This window comes from Canis aureus, chromosome 19 (genome assembly GCF_053574225.1).
Source record: "Canis aureus isolate CA01 chromosome 19, VMU_Caureus_v.1.0, whole genome shotgun sequence".
NCBI classification, from domain to species: Eukaryota; Metazoa; Chordata; class Mammalia; order Carnivora; family Canidae; genus Canis; species Canis aureus.
Window position 1 is genome coordinate 12,616,233 of NC_135629.1, and position 22,804 is coordinate 12,639,036.

At 37.2% G+C, this 22,804-nt stretch overlaps 1 protein-coding gene across 1 annotated transcript; it reads left to right on the forward strand.

Moving 5' to 3' along the window:
- Positions 1–17,978: 17,978 nt before the first annotated feature.
- Positions 17,979–18,994, forward strand: LOC144291182 (3-beta-hydroxysteroid-Delta(8),Delta(7)-isomerase). Its single transcript, XM_077860870.1, has one exon. The coding sequence runs from the start codon at positions 18,008–18,010 to the stop codon at positions 18,692–18,694; it is 687 nt and encodes a 228-aa protein (XP_077716996.1). The 5' UTR covers positions 17,979–18,007; the 3' UTR covers positions 18,695–18,994.
- Positions 18,995–22,804: the final 3,810 nt, after the last annotated feature.

The following is a 22,804-nucleotide window of genomic DNA, read 5'->3' on the forward strand; positions in this document are numbered from 1 at the left end:
ACAAAACCCTCTGCAAAAGTGCTACACAAGGTAATTGCCACAGATAAGAACAGAAATGGATCAGTTTAGACACTTGTATAGCAGTTTGACAGTAAATTTATGTTCCTTGAATATAACAAAAGAAGTGTGGGCTTGTTTTCTATGCATCATATTTTAATTTCACTCTTCTATCACTTTTTGTTTTATATTTTACCAAAGCATTAGCCTGCAAAAGATTCAAAATTAAAATAATAATAAAAATAATAATAAAGAGTTTTCAACAGAGATTGAAAAGCACTGCTCTGGGGGTCAGAAAAAAGAGAAGGAATGGCTCCCTTTGTGTGATGTGTGTACGTGTGTGCGCATGCATGCATCTTTGAGTTTATGGAGGGGCTGCTGCTTCACAGTGCTCTCCAGAGTACTTCTCTTTGTTCTCAAATGTAGGTTAGTCAAGGACAAAACCGAAGCAACCCAATGAACAACAAAGAAGACCTTTACTATATCCATTATTTCAACAGAAACTACATTAGCATGTAATTTAAAAACTGCCTTTATTAAGGATTAAGAGAGAACCCTCCTCAAAGAGAAATAACCAAGGAACGTGGAAAGCCATCCTGATGTCTGCATGAGGCAAAATCTAGCCCATTTGGAAAGCTAGTGTTGGCAGGTTTTGGGATTTCTCTCCCACGCTACTTCCTGTTCCTGGGACTGGCACAAGAAAGCTCTTAATTCAGATCATAAGGTGATGCCCATCTGGTTCTGGTTTTAGCACCCACTTCTTGAGAGAAGCTGACCAGATAGGACAAGACAGCAAAATTGTGAACAGGGCAAGCTTTAGCTCCAGATAAAATCTGATTCTATTACTGACTTTGGCTACTTTAGACATTATTATGGAAGAATTTTATAATCATTCTTGCTTCTCTTTCTTAACCAATAAAATTGAAAATAAGGATAATGAGGGGATCCCTGGGTGGCGCAGCGGTTTGGTGCCTGCCTTTGGCCCAGGGCGCGATCCTGGAGACCCGGGATCGAATCCCACATCGGGCTCCTAGTGCATGGAGCCTGCTTCTCCCTTTGCCTATGTCTCTGCCTCTCTCTCTCTCTCTCTGTGACTATCATAAATAAATAAAAATTTAAAAAAAAAGAAAATAAAAAAATTTTTAAAAAAAGGGTAATGAAAAACCTACATCATAAGGTTGCTGTGAAGAAAGAATAGGCTTATACGAAAAGCACTCTTCTCAGTGGCAGAAATAAAGCTGTGTCCATATACAGCTCTCAGGGTCATTGTCAGAATGAGAATAATCTAAACCTATGTTCACATGAAACTGAAATATAAATTTTTGGCAATTGAAGGTTTTGTGACACAAACAATTAAGCCAACGCCGAAAAGTGCTGTGTTCTAAAATTTTACCAACTGTTCTTATCAAACAGTGAATAGTCATTATAAGCAGCTCCAGAAGTCAGAACAGGAATCAGTGGGTAAATTTTATAGGCTGAAAGATTTTGAGTCCAAAAAAAAAAAAAAAGCCATTTTTAAATACTAGAACTCCAAAACAAAGCAATGGATTGATATGAAAGGGAGTATTTGTACGTACTCCACTGTATATATACGCGTGTGCGCCCCCCCCACACACACACACCACATATAACCCACACACAGACATTTACCCAATGAGAAAAATACAGAATATTAATATGTCAGGCTATATAGAATGCTTTTCATGCAGTATATTATCTCATTTGGTTTATCAAAAGCATGTAGTGCTAGCATTATGTCATAACCCTCACACGTGTAAGGATGCTCCACCTCAGGACTTTTAAGTACCTTAACCACAGAATCTGAGCTTGAACAGAGGGCAAGCCAGGCCTTGAAGCTAAGTAAATCCTAGGTTATTTGCTGCTATGTTGTTTGCTTTGGCAATGGGTTTTTTCTTATTGTTTTCTTTTTTTTTTTTTAATGTTTTTATCATTATGGGGATGCTTTTGTTCTCCCTTCCCCCACCATGAGAATGTCTGGACACATTTTGGTTGTCCTAAGGTGAGGTTGCTAGTGCACCTAGTAGGTAGGGACCGAGAATGCTACTAAACATTCTATGTTACACTGGGAAGCCTTCAGCAACACTCAGTTAAATGATGCAAAATGAGTGCTAAGGTTGAAAACTCCTGGTAAACCGTGAGATTTCTTCAAATCTTTAACACCGTTTTTTTCTACCAGGTTTAGATATATGCCATTGTCAAATTCAAGAATATACCCATTGTGTTTATATCTATACTGTCTCTAGCTTGCTTTTTTCTCTTAACATTCCATTTAGCTTCTCCTTTTCAATGTCACTTTTAAATTTTGCCTTCCTGCAACAACCTGTGAAAACTAGTGTTCAACCTGTTAAAACATTGACCAACTTTCTTGTCATTAAAATGCAATAGTTGCCAATTCTGAGGAATTTATTTTATATGTTGACATTTTCTACTCAGAAGATAAACTTGAATTCTAGTTCCTTTGGATTTTTTGTTTTTTGTTTTGTTTTGTTTTGTTTTGTTTTGTTTTGTGTTTTTGAGAGAGAGTGAGATTGAGCTCAAGCAGGGGGCTGGGGCAAAAGGAGACGGAGAGAGAGAATCCCAAGTAGGTTCCTAGCCTAGCCTGAAGCCTGAAGTGGGGCTTGATCCCAGGACTCTGAAATCATGACCTCAGTCAAAAGCAAGAGTTAGACACTTTACCAACTGAGCCACCCCGGCACCCCTTTGGAGGATTATTTACTGCATTTGCTTAGTTGCTCTGAGAAAAGCAATTCTCACTGTGAATATATATGACATAGGTCACTGGAAAACTAGGCATCCTGTTTTTATACAGCATCACATCTTAGAAACTGCCTACCACTATGGTTATGTCATTTTTTTTAAAGATTTATTTATTTATTTATTCATGAGAAACAGAGAGAGAGAGAGAGAGGCAGAGACACAGGCAGAGGAAGAAGCAGGCTCCATGCAAGGAGCCTGATGTAGGACTCGATCCCGGGTCTCCAGGATCCCGCCCTGGGCTGCAGGCGGCGCCAAACCGCTGTGCCACCAGGGCTGCCCTGTGGTTATGTCATTTTGAGAGCAGGAGTAGGAAGGCATCCTGCATTTCCATTCCATTAGGCTTCAGCAGAGCAAGATATTCCTTATCCATTGAGACTCATGTTCCAAGTTGCATGGGACAATAAAGCAAAAAGAAAGTGACTTTAAGGCATCACCAGAGCTTCCTAGTTGGCAGAAACATGCCTTTAAGACAAGGCTATATCTTGGCTGAATGCTGAAGATGTGGGGGCAACTGGGTGGCTCAGTGGTTGAGCATCTGTCTTTGCCTCAGGTTGTGATCCTGGGATCCTGGGATTCAGTTCCACATCAGGCTCCCTACTGGGAGCCTACTTTTCCCTATGCTCATGTCCCCTCTGTCTCTCTCTGCATCTCTCATGAATAAATAAATAAAATATTTTTAAAAAGAAGATGTAGTGGGCACAATCTGACTTCGGCATCTGCTATCATTGGTTATAATATCATAATTGAAGCATTACATTATGGGGAAATGGCATTATTACCTTCAACTGATATTTCTATCAATCACTAAAATCAAGACCTTCTTCATTATTGAGGAAGATCGAACAATTTAAAATTTTGACTTTTCATAACCCAATAGAAATGCAAAAGTGGAAATTCAAGAAACTTGAAAAAACAAAAATAAGAGCTACTTTTGAAGAGCTTAACTTAGTCTTTTACATGTATAGAGTCTCTGAATATAACAAATGTCAAATAAATCTACTCATCAACCAAATTCTAACAAATTATAACTATCACAATAATATCTACCTATGTTTCAGTAAAGATCCACCCTTATTAAAATGTTAAGAGATAAAATGAGATAATAATAATTGCAGGATGCCTGGGTGCTCAGTAGTTGAGCATCTGCCCTTGGCTCTAGGCATGATCCCAGAGTCCAGGAATCGAGTCCTACATCAAGCTTCCTGCATGGAGCCTGCTTCTCCCTCTGCCTATGTCTTTGTCTCTCTCTCTGTGTCTCTCATGAATAAATAAATAAAATAAAATCTTTAAAAAAATAATAATAATCAGAAATAGTATGTATCCTACAAGCTTATTTTGTGCCAGGCACAGTATTAAATACTCTATATGAACAATCATATTCAATTTATACAAAAATCCTATATAGGCTACAATAATGAGAAATTCACTTTACAGATGAGGAAACATGTTTGCTCAAAAATGTCAAATACATTGTAAGGTAATTCACAACTGGAATATGAACCCAAGTCCACCTGAAAATAAAACTCACCCTCAAAACCACTGTGTGATAATCTAAATGGGCAAGTTATACTATCTTATTTAGTAAATTGTACTTACTGAGTAAACTAGTATAGAGGTACATCCTCCAGGAGTCACTTCAGTTAAGTACCAACTTAGAAAGTCTGAATCAGCCCTAGAGGGGCCTAGAACCATGCACAACAGCAAGGAGGATTCCATCAGAGGCATCCAATCTCCCTAACTGCTTCAGTGTCTTCTTTCTATTCTGTTTCACTTATATATTCAAGAAGCCCATAGTTATGTTCCTGGAAATTTTGAAACTTTGTATTTTACCTATGATTGGGCTAGATTATCTCTGGGACTCTTGGGATATACTTCCTTGTGGACCTTATACTCTACCTTAGATCTTTGTCAGTTTTGTGGAGGCTGAACTGAGCCCCTGCTAACAGGTCAAAAGAGAGCCATCAGCTTGGACCTCACACTCATGAAGAGTTTTGAAAGAATTTTGACATTATCTCTAAAATGAGATACCCTTGAAGGACTGAAACACTTGTAGGACTAAAGGACTAAAGGATAATATGCTCATCATACACCTTTAAGCATATGTTCCATTACCTGACTCCACCATAATACTAGTCATAATTTTTATGAATTAGGGAATTATCATGTGGATTGTATAGTTATCATCACATATTAAATTTTATGTTAAAATTGTTTATATGTTAAATGTAAGCTTTAAGGTATATCAGCTTTGATGACAATATTTTGGCATTTATTAGATTTTAAATATTATCTGTCTTCATGAAAGGAAGTGGCATGAGCTCCTTTTGAATTGTGAAGACATTTAGACATTTGTGTGTATTTCCTTGAGTTACAATAGCATGTAATGCCAGGGGCAAGCTCCAAGAGGACTATAAAACACGCTGATGTGGAGAAACAATGGAAAGAGGAAAAATAGTGGCAATTCATATTTTTATTACTAAATTAGAAGTCCATTAAAAAAAGAAACTCTAATTTTTATGTAATCATATTTTACAGAATGGAAGCTCTTAGTTTCTTCCTTTCTTTTTTCACTTGTTGGCTGCAAAAGATGATAGCAAGATTTTTTTTAAATCTCATGAACATTTTATAGAACAAATTTTATTTCAGTTGGATTTATTGTGACATAATAATTGTACATTATTCTACCAAAAAAAGTTGTAATTATTCTAATTCTAACCCCAGCACCCAAAGCAAAGTAGAAACAGCATGTTGGAGGGCCAGGGCAAAGAACAGCAAGTATCAGTGGAAGTGAAAATGGTAAAACTATAGAAATCAGTTCTAAGAGAACAACATTCCATCATTCTGGGAATCATTAGTGGAGAGATGGACATCTTCTGTGGATGAATGGATGCTTCTGTGGCTATTGAAAAAATCACTGTGTATAGCATCTAGGAGAATTTCTGACATTACAGTAACACAAGAATGTTTCCTGGATTACAAAAGAAGTTTAGATTTCACTCAGCATCTTCTGTTGAAGAAGACAGGGAAGTTTTCCATTCCTATATGAAATATTTTCATGCCAATGTTTAAAGTGAAAGAAAGTTGTGGTGTTTACAGCCTTGGGTATCTGAAAATCTCACTCTCAAAAGTCCACTGTCCTGGCATAAATAAAATACTTCATAATAGGACTATGGTCTTCATAACATCAGTCATTAAATTGTTAATCTAGTATATCTTTGGAGGGTTATAGATGAAATGAGAAAGAGTTAATAATCAATAAGGTTCACTAAAAAAGTGTCATTTATAATATATCTTTGTAAAGTTTGTTGAATATAATTATGCTGGAATTGATATACAGTAAATTAGATTGAGTTCTCTTTCTATAGTGTATTTTCTAAAATAAATGTTTCTTAATATCCTGGATTGAGGGTCAGCAAACCTTTTCTGTAAAACATCAGGTAGCCCTTTTCAGCAAATGTTTCTGGAGAAATTAGACATCCACAGATATTAAAAAAAATAAAAATAAAAATAAAAAAGAACCTCAGTGGTACCTGGGTGACTCAGTCACTTATGTGTCCAACTTGACACAATCTCAGGGTCATGAAATTGAGTGCTGGGTTGGGCTCTGCACTGTGAAGCCTGCTTAAGATTTTCCTTCCCTTTCCCTGTGCCCTCTGCCCTTTAAAAGGGTTTAAGAAAAAAAGAACCTTGACAAAACTCTCACCTTATAGAGATATTAACTCAAAATGGATCAAAGACTTAAAGTTAAAATGCAAAAATGTGAGATTTTAGGAAAAAAGTTTAAGAAAAATCTTTGGGATCTAGACAAAGAATTCTTAAACTTGACACCAAAATCATGATTCACAGCAGAAATCCTGATAAATTGCACTTCATCAAAATTGTAAATCTTTGTCTGTGAAACACTCTGTTAAGAGGATGAAAAGACAAGTTATAGAGGGAGAGAAACATGCCTTAGTGTGTGGACCGAATAAAGAACTGTCAAAAGTCAACAGGAAAAAAATGGCAATTAGAAAATATGCAAATGATATGGATGGCCATTTCATCAAAGTGAATATAATGATTGCAAAAAAGTACATGAAAAGACATTAAACATACTTAACCATTACACAACTTACAACTTAAAATCACAATGAAGCATTGCAGTCACTTATTAGAACAGTTAAAATAAAAAATAGTGAAAACATCAAATGCTGTCAAGGATGCAGAAAAATGGGATCATTCATACATTGTTTACTGGACTATCAAACAGTTCAGAAACTTTGGAAGACTCTTTGACAGTTTCTTAAAAACACTAAACATTCAACTATTATTATAAGACCCAGAAATTGCACTCCTAGGCATTTATCACAGGTAAATGAAAAGTTTACCTGTGATGAATCTTATTAAAAAAAAAAAAAAAACCTATACACAATGTCCAGAGCAGCTTTATTTGTAATAACCAAAAGCTGGAAATTACCCAGAGATACTTCAATGGGTCAGTGGTTAAACAAAGTGTAGTATATGCAGAAATGGGATATGACTCAGCAATAAAAATGAATGTGATTTTGATAGAGCAAATTGATGAATCTCCAGGGAGTTATGTTATACTAGGTGAAAAAAGCCAATCCCAAAAGGTAACATACTGTATGATTCCATATATACAATATTCTTAAAATTAAAATGACAAAATTATAGAAGTGAAGAGGAGATTAGTGGTTTCCAGGATTGAAGGAGAGGGTCTGACTAGCCAAAAAAGCAGGTGTGGCTATAAAAAAAAGACAACAAAAGGGATCTTTTTGGTGATGGAACTGTTCTTTCTACTGACTTTATATGCCAATATCCTAGGCTGTGATATTGAAAGATGCTTCTTGTGGGGAAAATGAGGCATACACTATCTGGGTATTTGCATATTATTCTTTACAACTGCTTATAAATTTAAAATTACCTCAAATTAAAGAGTTTAATTTAAAGAAAAAGGCTGTGAATATTTTTGATTTTTGCATGCCACAAGGTCTCTGTGGCAACCACTACATCTTTGCTGATGTAGAGTGAAAGCAGCCACAACCAACAAGTAAACCAATGAACATAGATGCATTTCATTTCACTTTTTTAAAAAGATTTATTTATTTTATTTGAAAAAGAGAGCACAGAAGCAAGGGGAGGCGCAGAAGAAGAAGGAGAAGCAGGTTCTTCACCAGGCAGGGAACCCAATGCAGGGCTCCATTCCAGGACCCTAGAATCATGACCTGAGCTGAAGGCAGATGCTTACCGACTAAGCCACCCAGGTGTCCCACATAGATGTATTTCAACAAAAGTTTATTCACCCAAACAGGTAGCAGCCTGCATTTGGCCCATGGTCTGTACTTTGCAGACCTCTGTTCTCAATGAAACACCTGCTGGGAAAATGGTTATATGTAACACTTAAGAAATATCACACACTTGATCTATTCCTAGGGTCTTGTTACAGTTAATGAGACAGTTTAGAAACCAAAAGGTAAATTTAAAATACTACTTATTTAACTTGAATCTTTAATACTATAACAGAAAGACAAATTCTTGATTTTTTTTTCTCCCTTTTATTTTATATCCCCATTAGGGGTGCTTTATCACTGCTTTTTTGTCAAATTCTTGAAAAATCTCTTCTCTATTACCTGCCTTCATATTTTCAACTCCTCTTCATCTCCTTTGCCCACTTTCAATGATCTCTCCTTCTCCCTACTCTTAATAAATAGATTCAAAACTTATTTTGTTAAATCCTGCCCTTTCTCCAATACCTATCTGGTACTGTTTTCTACCCATAATCTTCAATTTTCCATTAACCCCAAAGAACAAATCTGTCCAGGAAGGGCCATCTCTAAAGAATGGGTAAGGATAAGAAAATCCACTAGCAAAGTAAGAATTCTTGTTAATGACTGAGAAAGAGGTTAAAATGGCAAAAATCCATACACCAACCATTTCTGTCATGTTCCCTTATGATCATACCTCAGTGAGCTGGGACATACCCACCTATTGCCTCGAGTAAAAGTAACCAGGTCAGAGATTGATTATTGTTTTAAAAGTTCCTTACTACACAAAAGTCGTACACTAAATACATCAGGAGAAATTCTTCTAAAGCACTTGGGCTGAGAAATTAACTAATTACATGTTCAGTTTTTTCAGAAGAGGATTTACAAGTTTTGTTTTGTTTTTGTATAAAGCTTCCTTCTGTGAATCCAACAAATCTAGCCATGAAGGGCATTTTTGTGTTTATTATGAATGATGACCTCCTAAATTCCTTCCTACATATTACAAGTCCAACTCTCACCCTGGACCCTTTGGCAGAGCACATTTTCATTCATCTTGGAACAGAATGCCCTAAACCAATAAAAGAGAAATGAGGCAATCAAATAATGCCTGTCAGAAAGCGAAATATGCACAGCATATTTCTTCTCATTACTGCATATTATGAGGGCTAGTGGCAGAGATGAATATCTCTAGTCAGAGCCACTTATATAGGAATTTACATTTAAAAGTAATTGCTATAGATCATAATTAGTTGATTAGGTGTTCTCAACTCCTTAGGCCCTTTTCAGAGTTTAACTACATGATACATGCCAGGCTTTCAGAGGGCCAATTTGTGTAAAAAGAAATGTAATTTGTCCCTTATAAAATATCATGGTAGAAAATGTCATCCCCTACCTACTTCACATCCTCCCAGATCAGTTACTGTCTTCCATGGTAGGAGTCACCAACTACCATGATGAGAGTTCTTGACATGGAAATATAAATAAAGGAGTTGACCTCAATTTTGTATAATTTATTTGAACTATTCTACAAATTGTTTTTTTTAAAGCTGGTCATATTATTTTATTAATCATAGTAATCACAATTCTCCATGACATATTAGTGGTGAGTTCATAACATCCCTCTTGGGTTTTCTCTCTTCTTAAATCACATACCTCTGGTAGTTTTATATGGCAGTGGGAGGGTTGTCAATTGTGCCTCTATACCCCATCAGGGGGAAAAGTACCTCTTCTGGCCTTTATTGCTTTTCCTTTTGCTGCCATGAAGTTTCTCTATTAACTATGGGCTCTATCTAGCCTTAGGTGGGAGAAGGGTCCACTAGTGAGGAAATACTTCAGTGACATGAAACCCATATAGATAATCACTGATTCCCTAAGGGAAGGCAATCTTACTTCCTCAACGTCAAACTCAGACCGAGATGTCCCGCAACAGGACTCTTGGAGTTTTAACTCAAATTGCTGAGTTCCAATTCTCATTCACATTAGCAGGTCAGGGAAGCATATAAAACAAGAATTTGGTGTTTGTATTCTGCACTTTATTGATGCAGAATCCCTAACTTCCTTTCCTCCCCAGACATTCATTCATAGAGGTCAATCCATCTTTTTCTCAACAGTTAAAACCCAATAGAGCTGATCATACCCATTTCCCTGAACAATGGGTCCACTTTTCTTTTTTTAAAAAAAATATTTTCTTTATTTATTCATGAAAGACACACACAGAGAAAGAGAGAGAGAGAGAGAGGCAGAGACACAGGCAGAGGGAGAAGCAGGCTACATGCAGGGAGCCCAACGTGGGACTTGGTCCCGGGACTCCAGGATCATGCCCTGGGCCAAAAGGAGGTGCTAAACCACTGAGCCACCAGGGATTCCCCTGGGTCCATTTTTCTGAGGAACAATGACTTGAGTAATTCCCAGATGATCTATCCTTCTAAAAAAATTTCCCCAAGTGATCACACTGTAATTTTTATGGTACTGCTCTTGCTTAGAATAGAAAGAAAAAGAAAAACAAATCTACAAATTTAGTTTCTATGAAGGCAAGTTGCTTCAATGACCAAGGCATCATGTCAAGGAAACAAAATTTCCCTACACCAAAAATATGTTCAATAAGTCTTTTGTGCCTTACTTGGCGCTTTATTAATCCATGTTATTTATATATTTATTTATATGCCACTGAGTTTCACACATTTGAAAATCTGATTTAATTCATTATATTTTATTTTGTGTTACTGCCTGTCAATGAAAATTAACAAAGGCTCCCCCAATAGAGCACTAACTTGTATTATGGCTGTCAACTAGTTTGCCTGGTTGGGAAACCCAAAGAATTTCTAGGTAGGGACAGTGTCATTTTGTCATGACTCTTTGTCCATAATGATTGGCATATTGTCTGGTACATTTCAGTCACTGTTATAGCAAAATGTATTCATTTATGAATAGATAGGAGCAAAGAATGGAGAAAGGAAATGAAGAAGAGAGGGAGGAATGGAAGGAAGGTGGCAGGAAGGGAAGAAGAAAGGAAGAAAGGAAAGGAAAAATGGGGAAAAAAAGAAAGGACAAAGAAATACAGGGAGAGAGGAAGGAAAGAAATTATAATGATGTATGTTTTTGGATCAAATCATTACTGTCTGTAGGCATCTTCTGATCAAAACTAAAATTCTGAGAAGTAATAGTGATTATATCATTAGTTACAAAAACTTTGCTAGGAAATGATTTATCTGATTTCTTAGTAGTGACAACAGAGTAAGATGGATACCAGTAAGTGTGGCTCTCTATGAGACTTGAGCACCAGGCTTCAATCCATGGACTTTTGTACAACCAAGGCCAGTATGAGATTCCAGGAGCAGAGATGAATGCAAAAGAGGAAAGAGGAGAGATAAAAGATTCCAAAAGAAAGATCAAAAAGACAAATCAAGGGGCACCTGGGGGGCTCAGTCGGTTAAGCATCCGACTCTTGGTTTCAGCTCAGGTCATGATCTCAGGGTCATGAGATTGAGCCCCATGTCAAGCTCTGTACTCAGTGGAGCTGCTTCTCTCCCTCTGCCGCTCCCTGCTTTCCCTTTTTCTTTAAAAATAAATAAATCTTAAAACAAAACAAAATGAACAAAAAAAAGCCCAAGAAGACAAGTCAGGGTTCTCTAGAGAAATAGAACCAATAGGATATATAGAAAAATATATGTAAGAGATTTATGATAGAAATTGGCTCACATGGATATAGAGGCCAGGAAGTATCACAATCTGTCATCTACCAGATGGAGAACCAGGGAAGTTGGTCGTATAATTTAGTCTAAGGCTGACAGACTGAGAACCAAAGGGTTGCTGGTCTGAAGTCCTGGAGGCTGAAGGTCCGAGAACCAGGAGCTTCAATGTACAAGACCAGTAAAAGGTGGAATTCCTAGAAGGAGAGAGGGAAGTTTAAAGAGGGGAGAGAGGAAATTCACCCATCCTTTGCCTCCTTGTCATGTTCAGGCCAAGGGTTTGGATGAAGCCTGCCCACATGATGAGGCTGTATCTCTTTACTCAGTCTACTGAATCAAATGCTATGTCTTTTAGGACACCTAAAATAGACACACCAGGAAATAATGTCTTACCAGCTGGGTATCCCTTAGCCCAGGCAGGTTGACGCATAAAATCAACCATCACATTCTTTCTCATAGTCACCCTTTATGACCATTAGGCTTTGAAGTAGCTTGTTCATCATAGTGTTCATCACACAATGCACCCTGTCTACTTTTGTTAGGCAGAAAGAAGCGATGGAAGACAGGAATGATTTAGGAGGAAGATCAGACTTGGAATCAGAAGAGCTGGATTTAGGACTGCCTCCTCCACTTCCTTGCTGCCTGCTAACTTATTGAAATGCATAAAACGTGTATAATCATAACAGACCTCCTGGAGCTGTTGTGAACACTGCATGATATAATTTACCCGAAACCTCCTAATGAATGATGAAGCACTAGGCAGACCCAAAGAGGTGTTTTTGTTGCCCAGAGATAATTGAGAATAAAACCATTTTCGAGAGACAATTGCAAGTTTTCACACCTTGATCTCATATGTATAATTTGGAAAATTGTAGTGTGTGGTTAGTTCAGAAACAGAGGAGCTAACTACTTGTCTTTGACTTTCAAGGATTTTGGATGAAATTTGAAACCAGAGGGGCACAAAGAATTAGCTTGGGGAAAATGCAGAAATAATACCTCTGCTGAAAGGAGCAAATACATTTTACTTATGAAATCCCCCATTGGGAGGAATATCATAACATTCTGTTTACACAGGTAATGCACTGATTTTGAACCAGAAACTACTGCACTTCCCAGTTTCTGAGGGAAAAAAAAAAAAAAGACAGCACCCTTTGGAGCCACCACAATCTGTCTTTCCCTTAAAAGAAAAGATAGTTGATTTATCAAGTGAAGTGGAAATAGGCCACTTCTTTTAAATTCTTCCAATAATCCTATTAAAGCTTAAACAAAGAAATGTATCTGTTGAGCCTTTGAAAATTGAAAGATCAATTTCACAGAGGCTTTCCAGTTTCCAGTTTCCAATGAAACTTCTTGCAAAGCTAGTGACTCCTTCATGCTTACAGAAGCAACTGGTTATTAAACATGTCCACTGAGTCTCCTTAACAAGTGTGGGGTAACTGACAATATCAATATTCACTATAACTCAGCAGTTATAAGCACAGGCTTCACCAACCTCAGATCAAGTTTTGATATTTACTACGCAATTGTGAGAACATTCTTTTAGACTGGAAGTCTGTTTTCCTGTCTGTAAAATAATCATAATAATAATATCTACTTTAAGGCGATGTGAGATGAGGCAGGCAGAACATTTGCCACATTGGGGGACACAGAGTAGGAGCTCTGCAAGCCTTAGCCATCAAAATAAACCAAGCTCTAAGCATCTAAGTGTACACTCCTGTGTCAGCCTGCCAGACTACTACAGTTCAGGTAAATTTTACATTCAACTCCATAATGTGTCTCTGCTTGTTTGATTCTAAAGATAAATGTCTTCTAAATCTTCAAGCAAAATTAATGATCTAGAAAGACATGTTTTGATTGTCCTGTGGACCAATCTATGTGCTCAATCCTGAAAGTTGAGACAGGAAAATAGAGGTTTTGGCAAAAAATCAGTTTTCTCCTGATAATGAAATGATATCATTTCACAAATTAACTCATTTCGTGACTTGAATCATATAACATGCCAGGAAAAGGAAATGTTTTCTATTATTTGAAAGAATTTGGGAATCAAACAGATGTGGATTGAAACAGACTCTGCCACTGACTAGACAGCAGACGTTGAGCAAGTTTCTTAACTTCTCTGTCTTGTGTCCCTCACATGGAGATAATGATGTTGTGATGATGAAATAGGTAACTATTCTAAAGCATCCAGCACAATGCCTAGAATTTAATGATATGCCCAGTAACCAAGAGGTTGCATTCTCTATCTTTCCCATAGCAGTTCACAGCCCAGCACCCCTAGAGATTTAGTCAGGGTAGACTCTGGAGAGGTAGATCTTCGCAAATTGAAGATCCATGTTTCTGTTTTACACAAATGTCTGTGTCCAGAAGTAATAGTGTATTTTTAGTGGTATTGCGTTTATATGTTTAACTCCATTTAATCATTTCAGAAGACTGTGAGGCAAATATCAGTAACATTCCTTTGATAGAGCTATCGAAGCAGAGGCTCAGAAGGGCTAATCACTCACCAGTGAATTGGTGTAGCCACTGTGGAAAACAGTATGGAGGTTCCTCAAAAAATATAATTAAAATAAATAAAAATAAAAAAATAAATTAAAAAAAATTTTTTTTAAAAATAAATAAATAAATAAATAAATAAATAAATAAAAATATAATTGCTATATGATCCAGTAATTCCCCTACTGGGTATTTACCCAAAGAAATGAAAACACTATTTGAAAAGATATACGCATTCCTATGTTTACTGAGGCTTCATTTACAATAGCTAAATTTGGAAGCAGCCCAAGTGTCCATCAACAGATGAATAGATAAAGAAGATGTAGTATATATATGTGTGTATATATACACATACACACACAGATTATTACTCAGCCATAAAAAAGAATGGAATCTTACAATTTACAGCAACATGTATAAATCTAGAGAATATAATGCTTAGTGAAATAAGTCAGTGAGAGAAAGACAAATACCATATAATTTCATTCATACGTGGAATTTCAGAAAGAAACAAAAGAGAGTGCCTGAGTGGCTCAGTCAGTTAAGCATTTCCTTTTGGCTCAGGTCATGACCCCAGGGTCCCAGGACCGAACCCCTCATTGGGCTCCCTGCTCAGTGGGGAGTCTGCTTCTCTCTCTGCCCCCCACCCAGCTCATGCTCTCTCTCTTCCTCACTCTCTCTCTCAAATAGATAAATAACATCTTAAAAATTTAAAAAAAGGAAAGAAAGAAGAAAAATGAACAAAGAAAAGAAAGAGATAAACTTTCCCAAAACAGAACAAAAACAACTTTTAACTGTAGAGAACAAATGGATAGTTACCAGAGGGGGGTGGGTGAGGGGATGAGTGAAACAGGAGAAGGAGACCTAAGAGTACACTTATTAGTATAAGTCCTGAGTAATGTATAGAATTGTCGAAAGATTATATTGTACACCTGAAACTAATATAACACCAATGTAACACATTAATTCTATTGGAAATAAAATAAAAATAATAATCATTTGCCCATTGTGCCCAGCAAATAAGTGAAAAAGTTAGAATGTAGACTTAACACTCTCAGCCTCTGACTCCTGCCCAAGGTTCAGGTGAATTCTTATGTTACTACTAAGTTTGAACTGGACTCTAATCAGTATTCCTCAAAGGAGAGACCTTCAATCACCTACATCAAAAATAATGGCTTAAGAATTCAGATTCAGGGTGTTTCCAGAATCGAAGCAAAATCTATGGATTTTGAGGCCTTAATTTTTTAAAATATTTTATTTATTTTTTCATGATAGACACACATAGAGAGGCAGAGACATAGGCAGAGGAAGAAGCAGGCTCCATACGGGGAGCCCGATGTGGGACTCGACCCCAGGACTCCGGGATCACGCCCTGATAAAAGCAGATGCTCAACTGCTGAGCTACCCAGGCGTTCCCCCACTTTTTTTCTCAAGGCCTTAAATTTTAATAAATTGTCCAGATGATTCTTCTGTTAAGGGTCAAAGCCTTTGTTACGAGTTATTGCACATGCCTATCCCTAACCTCTGTCCCATGGACTCTAGTATAGGATTAGCCAGTTGAATCCTGGTTAAGTGACAAATATCCATAGGGTTTTCTAAATAGATGATAGAGATAGATAGATAGATAGATAGATAGATAGATAGATAGATAGATAATAAAAAGCTATGCAGCCCTAAAATTCTTTTGGTGCCACGAGCAGAATAGTAGATCAGACTTCCCATCTGTCCTTACTTCCACATTCCTGCCCGTTGGAGGACTTGACTGAGTGTGAGATCCCAGAATACACACAAAAATACATAGTCCATTGAAAATATTGGGGCATAATTAAGTTCTCCTTTTTATTATATTAGGAGACTACTTTTCAGATAAGAGAAATCATTCCTGTTAAAAGAGCCATGGCAAAGCTAGATTTTCTCTCCTTCCTCCCTCCCTCTCTCCTTTTATTTCCTTCATTCTTTCTTTCCAAAGCTTTTCTCTAAGTAAAAGTATATTGTCAGTTAGTAGTTTATATTTAGGAAAGTTAAAGCTTTCAAATGTGGAACAAATATATCATGCAGACTCTAAAATATTGCTGTGAATTGGCAAAAGGCAGTTTGGGGTTTCAGGTGCTGGAAATGTACTGAGGCATATATTTTAGAGTCCGTGCTACCAAAAGGACATCTCGAGGAAACAAATAGATCTATTTATCTTGAAGCCTGCCTGGTCCAGCCAGCAAGATGTGATTTGCTGAATGACAGGGCTTATTTCTATGAACTAACAAAAGCCAGGAAGGAGTCATTAGGGAGTCAGAGATTGCTGAGTTTCCATTCCAGACCTCAAAACTACATACAACAAATGCTGAAAGGGAAAGATGCAAAGATCAAGAATCATTGACTGGTACCTTTGTGAAGGTACTCTCAGAACTCAGGGAAAAATAGAAAAGGCTTCCTTCTCTACCCCCCAGAGGCTGCCCGACTCAGTGAGTTGAAAGGCAAGGCGGAGAACAAGTAGCTTTAGAGGACTGATTCTGTTCATTGCATGATCCTCCCCAAAGACCTATGGGTCCTGCAGCTTGCTAATGGAAATTACTAAGCTCACTATCTTTTTGTCTCCTCGGTTTGGAAGTGAGTGTGAGTTACTGCAATAGGCCGACAAAATACACTACAAACAAAAGATGAAAAATATTTTCAGAAGCGAAATGGACCGCCGTGGGTATTGGCAGACCTTTGGTTTGTGACGTGGTTACCAGTTGACCTAGGCCAATCGATGCTAGTCCTCCCCTTTGCAAATAGCAACTTATTCCAATCCTGAAACAATCAGCACACGGCATTCACCTGGCCAGAATGCTTTTTTATCTACCTATTTATCTATCTATTTTTCTAAACATTGTATTATGAAAATTACCAAGCATCAAAAGCCATTGAAAGGATTTCATAATAAGGTTGTGTAGCCAACACCTACATTCTATCACTAATATCTTACTATATTTATTTAACCACTTATCCATTCTTCTATCTATCCATCAATTCCCCTTATTTGAAGCATTTTAAAATAAACTTCAGAGACCAACAGAGTTTGACATAAATAATACATTTACATAATTATATTAAGTGTCCAGTTATAGTTTCCTTCTTTTTGTATAAAATTTATGTACAATAAAATGCACAAATCTTAAGTATAAATCTGCACCATTTTGACAAATGCATATATCTCTGAAATTCTATCAAGATATTGAATATAACAAGCATCCAAAAAAGACTTTTCATATCTCTTTCCAGTCAAATTCTACTTATGCTACTCCAGAGGCAAACATTGTTCTAATCATTCTTCACCAGAGACTAGTTTTCATAATCTTGATCTTTATATAAATGCAATCATACAGCAGGTACTCCTGTATAAGGTTTCCTCTAGTAATATTATTTTGGGTCTTTCTCCAACTTGTTGCATATGACAAAAATTTGTTCTTTTATGCTGAGTAGTATTTCATCATTTAGCCATTCACCTGTTGTTTGTTATCTAAGCCGTTTCCATTTTTTGAAGAAAGCTATCAATATTCTTTTACAACAAGAGGAACAAGGTGCGTAGAAAAAGTCTGCCCCAACTGTCCCAATATTCTATCATTAGGATTCCTAGTATATAATGATAAAAGGCAGACAAGTTTTACTAAGTTTTATTACTGTTTTTAAATTCTCTGTGATGCACCCATTTACTATCTGTACCTGGGTGAGCCATCCTCACTGTGACATCACCCTGTCTTAAAACACTGCTGAGTTCCCTCTTCCTCGCAGCCATCAGCCTACAAAGACATGACCACCAATGCCAGCCCCTTGCACCCATATTGGCCTCGGCACTTGAGGCTGGACAACTTTGTGCCTAACGACTGCCCCACGTGGCATCTCCTGGCCGGCCTCTTCTCTGTCTCTGGGGTCTTGGTTGTGACCACATGGCTGTTGTCAGGTCGTGCTGCGGTCATCCCCCTGGGGACTTGGCGGCGATTGTCCCTGTGCTGGTTTGCAGTGTGTGGGTTCATTCACATGGTGATTGAGGGCTGGTTCAGCCTTTATCACGAAGATCTTCTTGGAGACCAAGCTTTCTTGTCCCAACTCTGGAAAGAGTATGCCAAGGGAGACAGCCGATACATCCTGAGTGACAACTTTACGATATGCATGGAGACCATCACAGCTTGCCTTTGGGGACCACTTAGCCTGTGGGTGGTGATTGCCTTTCTCCGCCAGCAGCCCCTGCGCTTCATCTTACAACTTGTGGTCTCTGTGGGTCAGATCTATGGGGATGTGCTCTATTTCCTAACAGAGCACCGGGACGGATTCCAGCATGGGGAGGTGGGCCACCCGCTCTACTTCTGGTTTTACTTTGTCTTCATGAACGGCTTGTGGCTGGTGCTACCTGGAATCCTCGTGCTAGATTCTGTAAAGCAGCTTGCTCATGCCCAGAGCGTGCTGGATGCCAAAGGCACAAAAGCCAAGAGCAAGTAGAACTAATCAGTAGTAAGCTGGGCTTGAACATTGGCTGATGAGGAACCCTCCACCAGGAAGAAGAATCCAGTCCATACTCCCACAGGTCGGAGGAACAAAGCAAATTGATCTGTCAAACTCAAGCTAATGGGTAAGGACCAGAAGGACCAAAGGCAGGGGCAAGAAAGGAGTTGTGTGGAGCTACTGCCAGGAGCCACTGGGACAAAGGTGCAGAAGAACCTAGGAGGGCCATGATGGTGGCAGTTTTTAAAATCAGGAAATAAAAGATCTTGACCCTAAAAAAATAAAAAAAAAAAAAAAAAAAAAAAAAAACACTGCTGAGACCATGTCTTCTTGGTTCATCTTTATTAATCCATTTTGTGGCATAGTATCTGGCATGCCTACAACTCAATAAATATTTATCGATTGGCTAAATGAATGATCTGCCACTGACAATGATAGAGAAAAGCAGTTGAATTCAAGTGACCTTTCTTGTTTTGAAAGCCTCTTTTCCAATCTGGTATACTTCAGTGTAAGATAAATATGTCTAAATACCAATGAACACTTTGCTTTTATGAAAATATTTCTCAAAAATTGTCTTGGAGGTTTTGATTTTTTTAATATTTTATTGATTTATTCATGAGAGAGACACAGAGAGAGAGAGGCAGAGGGAGAAGCGGGCTCCATGCTGGGAGGCCAACGTGGGACTGGATCCTGGGTCTCCAGGATCACACCCTGGGCTGAAGGTGGCGCTAAACCGCTGAGCCACCTGGGCTGCCCAGAAGGTTTTGATTTTAGTCTGTTGGACAAACCATGTTTCACATCATGATATTTGACATTAGTTTAAGATGAATGACGCATGCCCACAGTTCATTGAAATTTAAAATATATTCACATCAAATGATACCTTTCTAACCATTTAGCTAACTCTAGATCTATAAAATAGCTAACATTTATTTTCCTAAGATCTTCAAAGGAGTTTGCACCTGTATAAGTAATGGCTTAAGTTTGAAAAATTTATTTTGGAATATTGTGTTTGCCTATTTTCAGAGCTGTTTTTACAAGTGAGAAAGTCAATTTAAAATGTCACCACATCTATGAACAAACCAAAAATTGTGTTCTTTAAATCATAGTGAATCTTAAATGTGTATAGATAAACAACTGGCAATTTATTTGTAATTAGTATTCTGCTATATTTGGAACCTTAATTTATCACATTATTCTGACCTCCCCCTTGTGGTTTTTCAACAAGAAAATTATTTTATGGTCATGTTTTATTGAGGGAAATGACTAGCAAATGCCCATGAAATGCAGAACCATATTTCCTTGGAATGAACACAAAATTACTTCTGAAGATTTAAAGACAAAATTTAGCATTTAATTTTTGTAATATGAAGGGCACAATTACAGGCTCTGCAATTAAACAATCTGTCCTTTGGTCCCAATCTCACCATTTCCTGTTTGTGTGAATTTGGGGGAATTTACTAAACCTCTCTGTACTTTAGTTTCCTTTTAAAAATGGAAGCGATACACACTGAAACAAACTTATCAGATGGCTGTGAAGATCAAATGTGTTTCTGTACATATCATGCTTAGTCGGTGAGGACAGCTGAGTGCTGGGCACAGAAATGTAAGGATTCTCTCTCTCTTACTATTGTTTCATCTTTGGCCTCATTTTCCCCCTTGAGGGCAGATTCTCCACATCTTCCACACCTTCAAAGGGCTCACAATTAGTAGGTACTTAATAAACACCTATTGATTCATACCTATTAATTCACACTCGACAACATGTTATCTACACCCTGCATATGCTAGAGCCTCTGCCTCTTTCAATGCTCCACATCCCACAATCTCTCTTCAATGCTCACAACTGAGATCTGAATTATTATGAATGTTTTACAGACAAGGCCACTGAAACTCTGAAAGACTTGATGCAGTATGATTCTCTGGGTCTTAAAAGTTGTCTCTAACTTCACATCCTACTCTTTAGCCATTAAGCTGTAGCTAAAAAAAAATAAATGTGTTTGGCAATAAACAGGGTCAAGCTCCTTTGACTATTCAGCCACTGCAAATGCAACAAAGAATTTTAGTGCATCTAATAAATATTTCATATAAAAATTTCAATAGAAATTCCCCGACCTCAGGTTTCATTTAAAAATTGAAAAAGTAAAGCTATTTAGAATACAGTAGTTTGTCATTTTCAGTAAGCTAAGAAAACTGACTTCTCCCGAAGTGAAATATACGAAAATTGTCTGAATGTTTGAAATTTAAGTCCTAACCCATTATCCATCTAGGCACCTGCATTTCACTAGCTTTGATCTCACAGGCAAGATAAATTCTCCAAAATACACTGATATATCTCCAACAACAGAAAATTCCCAAATTTATTGAACTGGTTGTGTTGTGCCATTTGATTTTTCTATCACCACTTTGCCCTCTTAAAGATCGTATGCGGCTGAAGGACTAGACAAGTGTAGTACTAAGATCCATTGTCATACATGCTTCACTGAGTCAAATTCAATGGTCAAAGGTGGAAGGTGAAAATAAATATGCAGTCCCCAGGTGGGAAAGAGAAGCAGTGAGGCAAAGAATTCCTGAGTCATAAATCTTTGCCCTGTCTGGCAGGCAGGGAGAATGTAAGCTAATGAGGTGTAAAAGGTACAAATCCATTTCTGGATTACTATTTGTCTTCAGGATCATGAATCAGAGGTGCCCCAAATAAGCAGGTACAATCTGGCTAGACATTCACAGCTCTAAACATCTTCCCTGCCACAATCCTCACTGAATGGGTGAAACTTCCTTAAGTAAAATATAATTTGTATATAGGGTAGGAGAAGCTTTGTGTCAGGATTTATGTTCCATATTTTTTTATTTTTTCAAGAATTAAGAATTTAATATAAAGGAGAGAAAAAAATTTAAACATTATGTGAGTTTGACTCTATGACTTAGTAACCGTCTGATATCCTTCTGTAATAGTTTTTTTAAGCTTCTCACTTAGGCAACATCTGTTTAGGCACCATGTATTTTACAAGTAGGTCTTTTTATTTATTATTCTCTTGGATAAGACAGATTATATGAGCTAGAAAATAGAAACTGTAGAATTTTGATGATTCCACCTATGACTTAGATGCTCCTATATTTTCATTTAAAACTATCATTGTAAAAAATAAAAAAATAAAGAATAAATAAAACTAGCATTGTCTTATATAAGGACAAATGGTAAAAGTCATGCTAATAATTTAAAATTTTACTTTTTCTATATGTAGAAAGACACTAAAATATCAAATATCTGATGTGATAAGAAGACTACAAAGGAAAGGGAAAAGGCTTTATATTTTTGTGCATTTAATGGCATGCTTATGTGCTTCTTAAAATGAGATCTGCATTCTCATTTTGGACTGATAGGTTATATAGTTGGCCCTGAGTATAGGGAAATGTTCTTAATTATTAGGACAAAATATTCCCAGAAATAATTAAAAGTGTCTTGTGGATCCAAGAGAAATATATTCACTATAAAGTGGATGATTTAGGTAGGAAATTTCATATAATCTTCCCTCTCTTTCAGAACTTGATTCTGAACATCCAAGTTAGTAGGTCTTATTCTGCTCCAATCATATTCCAAGCTCACCATCATTACAAATTAAACTCTGCTTTGAATATTAGTTCAGCAAAATCAAGAACAATGAAGCATTGATACTTCTGTTTTCAGGAGACCAGGGTAAAAGAGATTCATATGGTGTCTGAACGTAGATTCTGACAAATATTTTAGTATTTCTTCCTTCCACTAGGCAAATCAGTGATCCAGAAAAAGTTGAGTGGATCACTGTGCTAAGTTAATTTGTGGCCACTGATACGTCTGACAGTTGGAAATGTGGATTTTACCAGATTTCTATGAAAATAATTATCAGATTCAGACACAAGACTGCATCTTATGCACTTTGGGGATCCCCATTATGGACCCTATGGCATTTTTACTTCGTAAGCTTAAAAATATTTAGAAAGCAGGGACAATAGTAAAATGTGATTGAACAATAAGGAAGTATTAGAAGTTGGTACCAAGCAAATCCCATGGGCCCATGTCCTTTTATTAGAAAGCTAATGCTGTATAGCATCTGTTCAAATTTTTGCCAA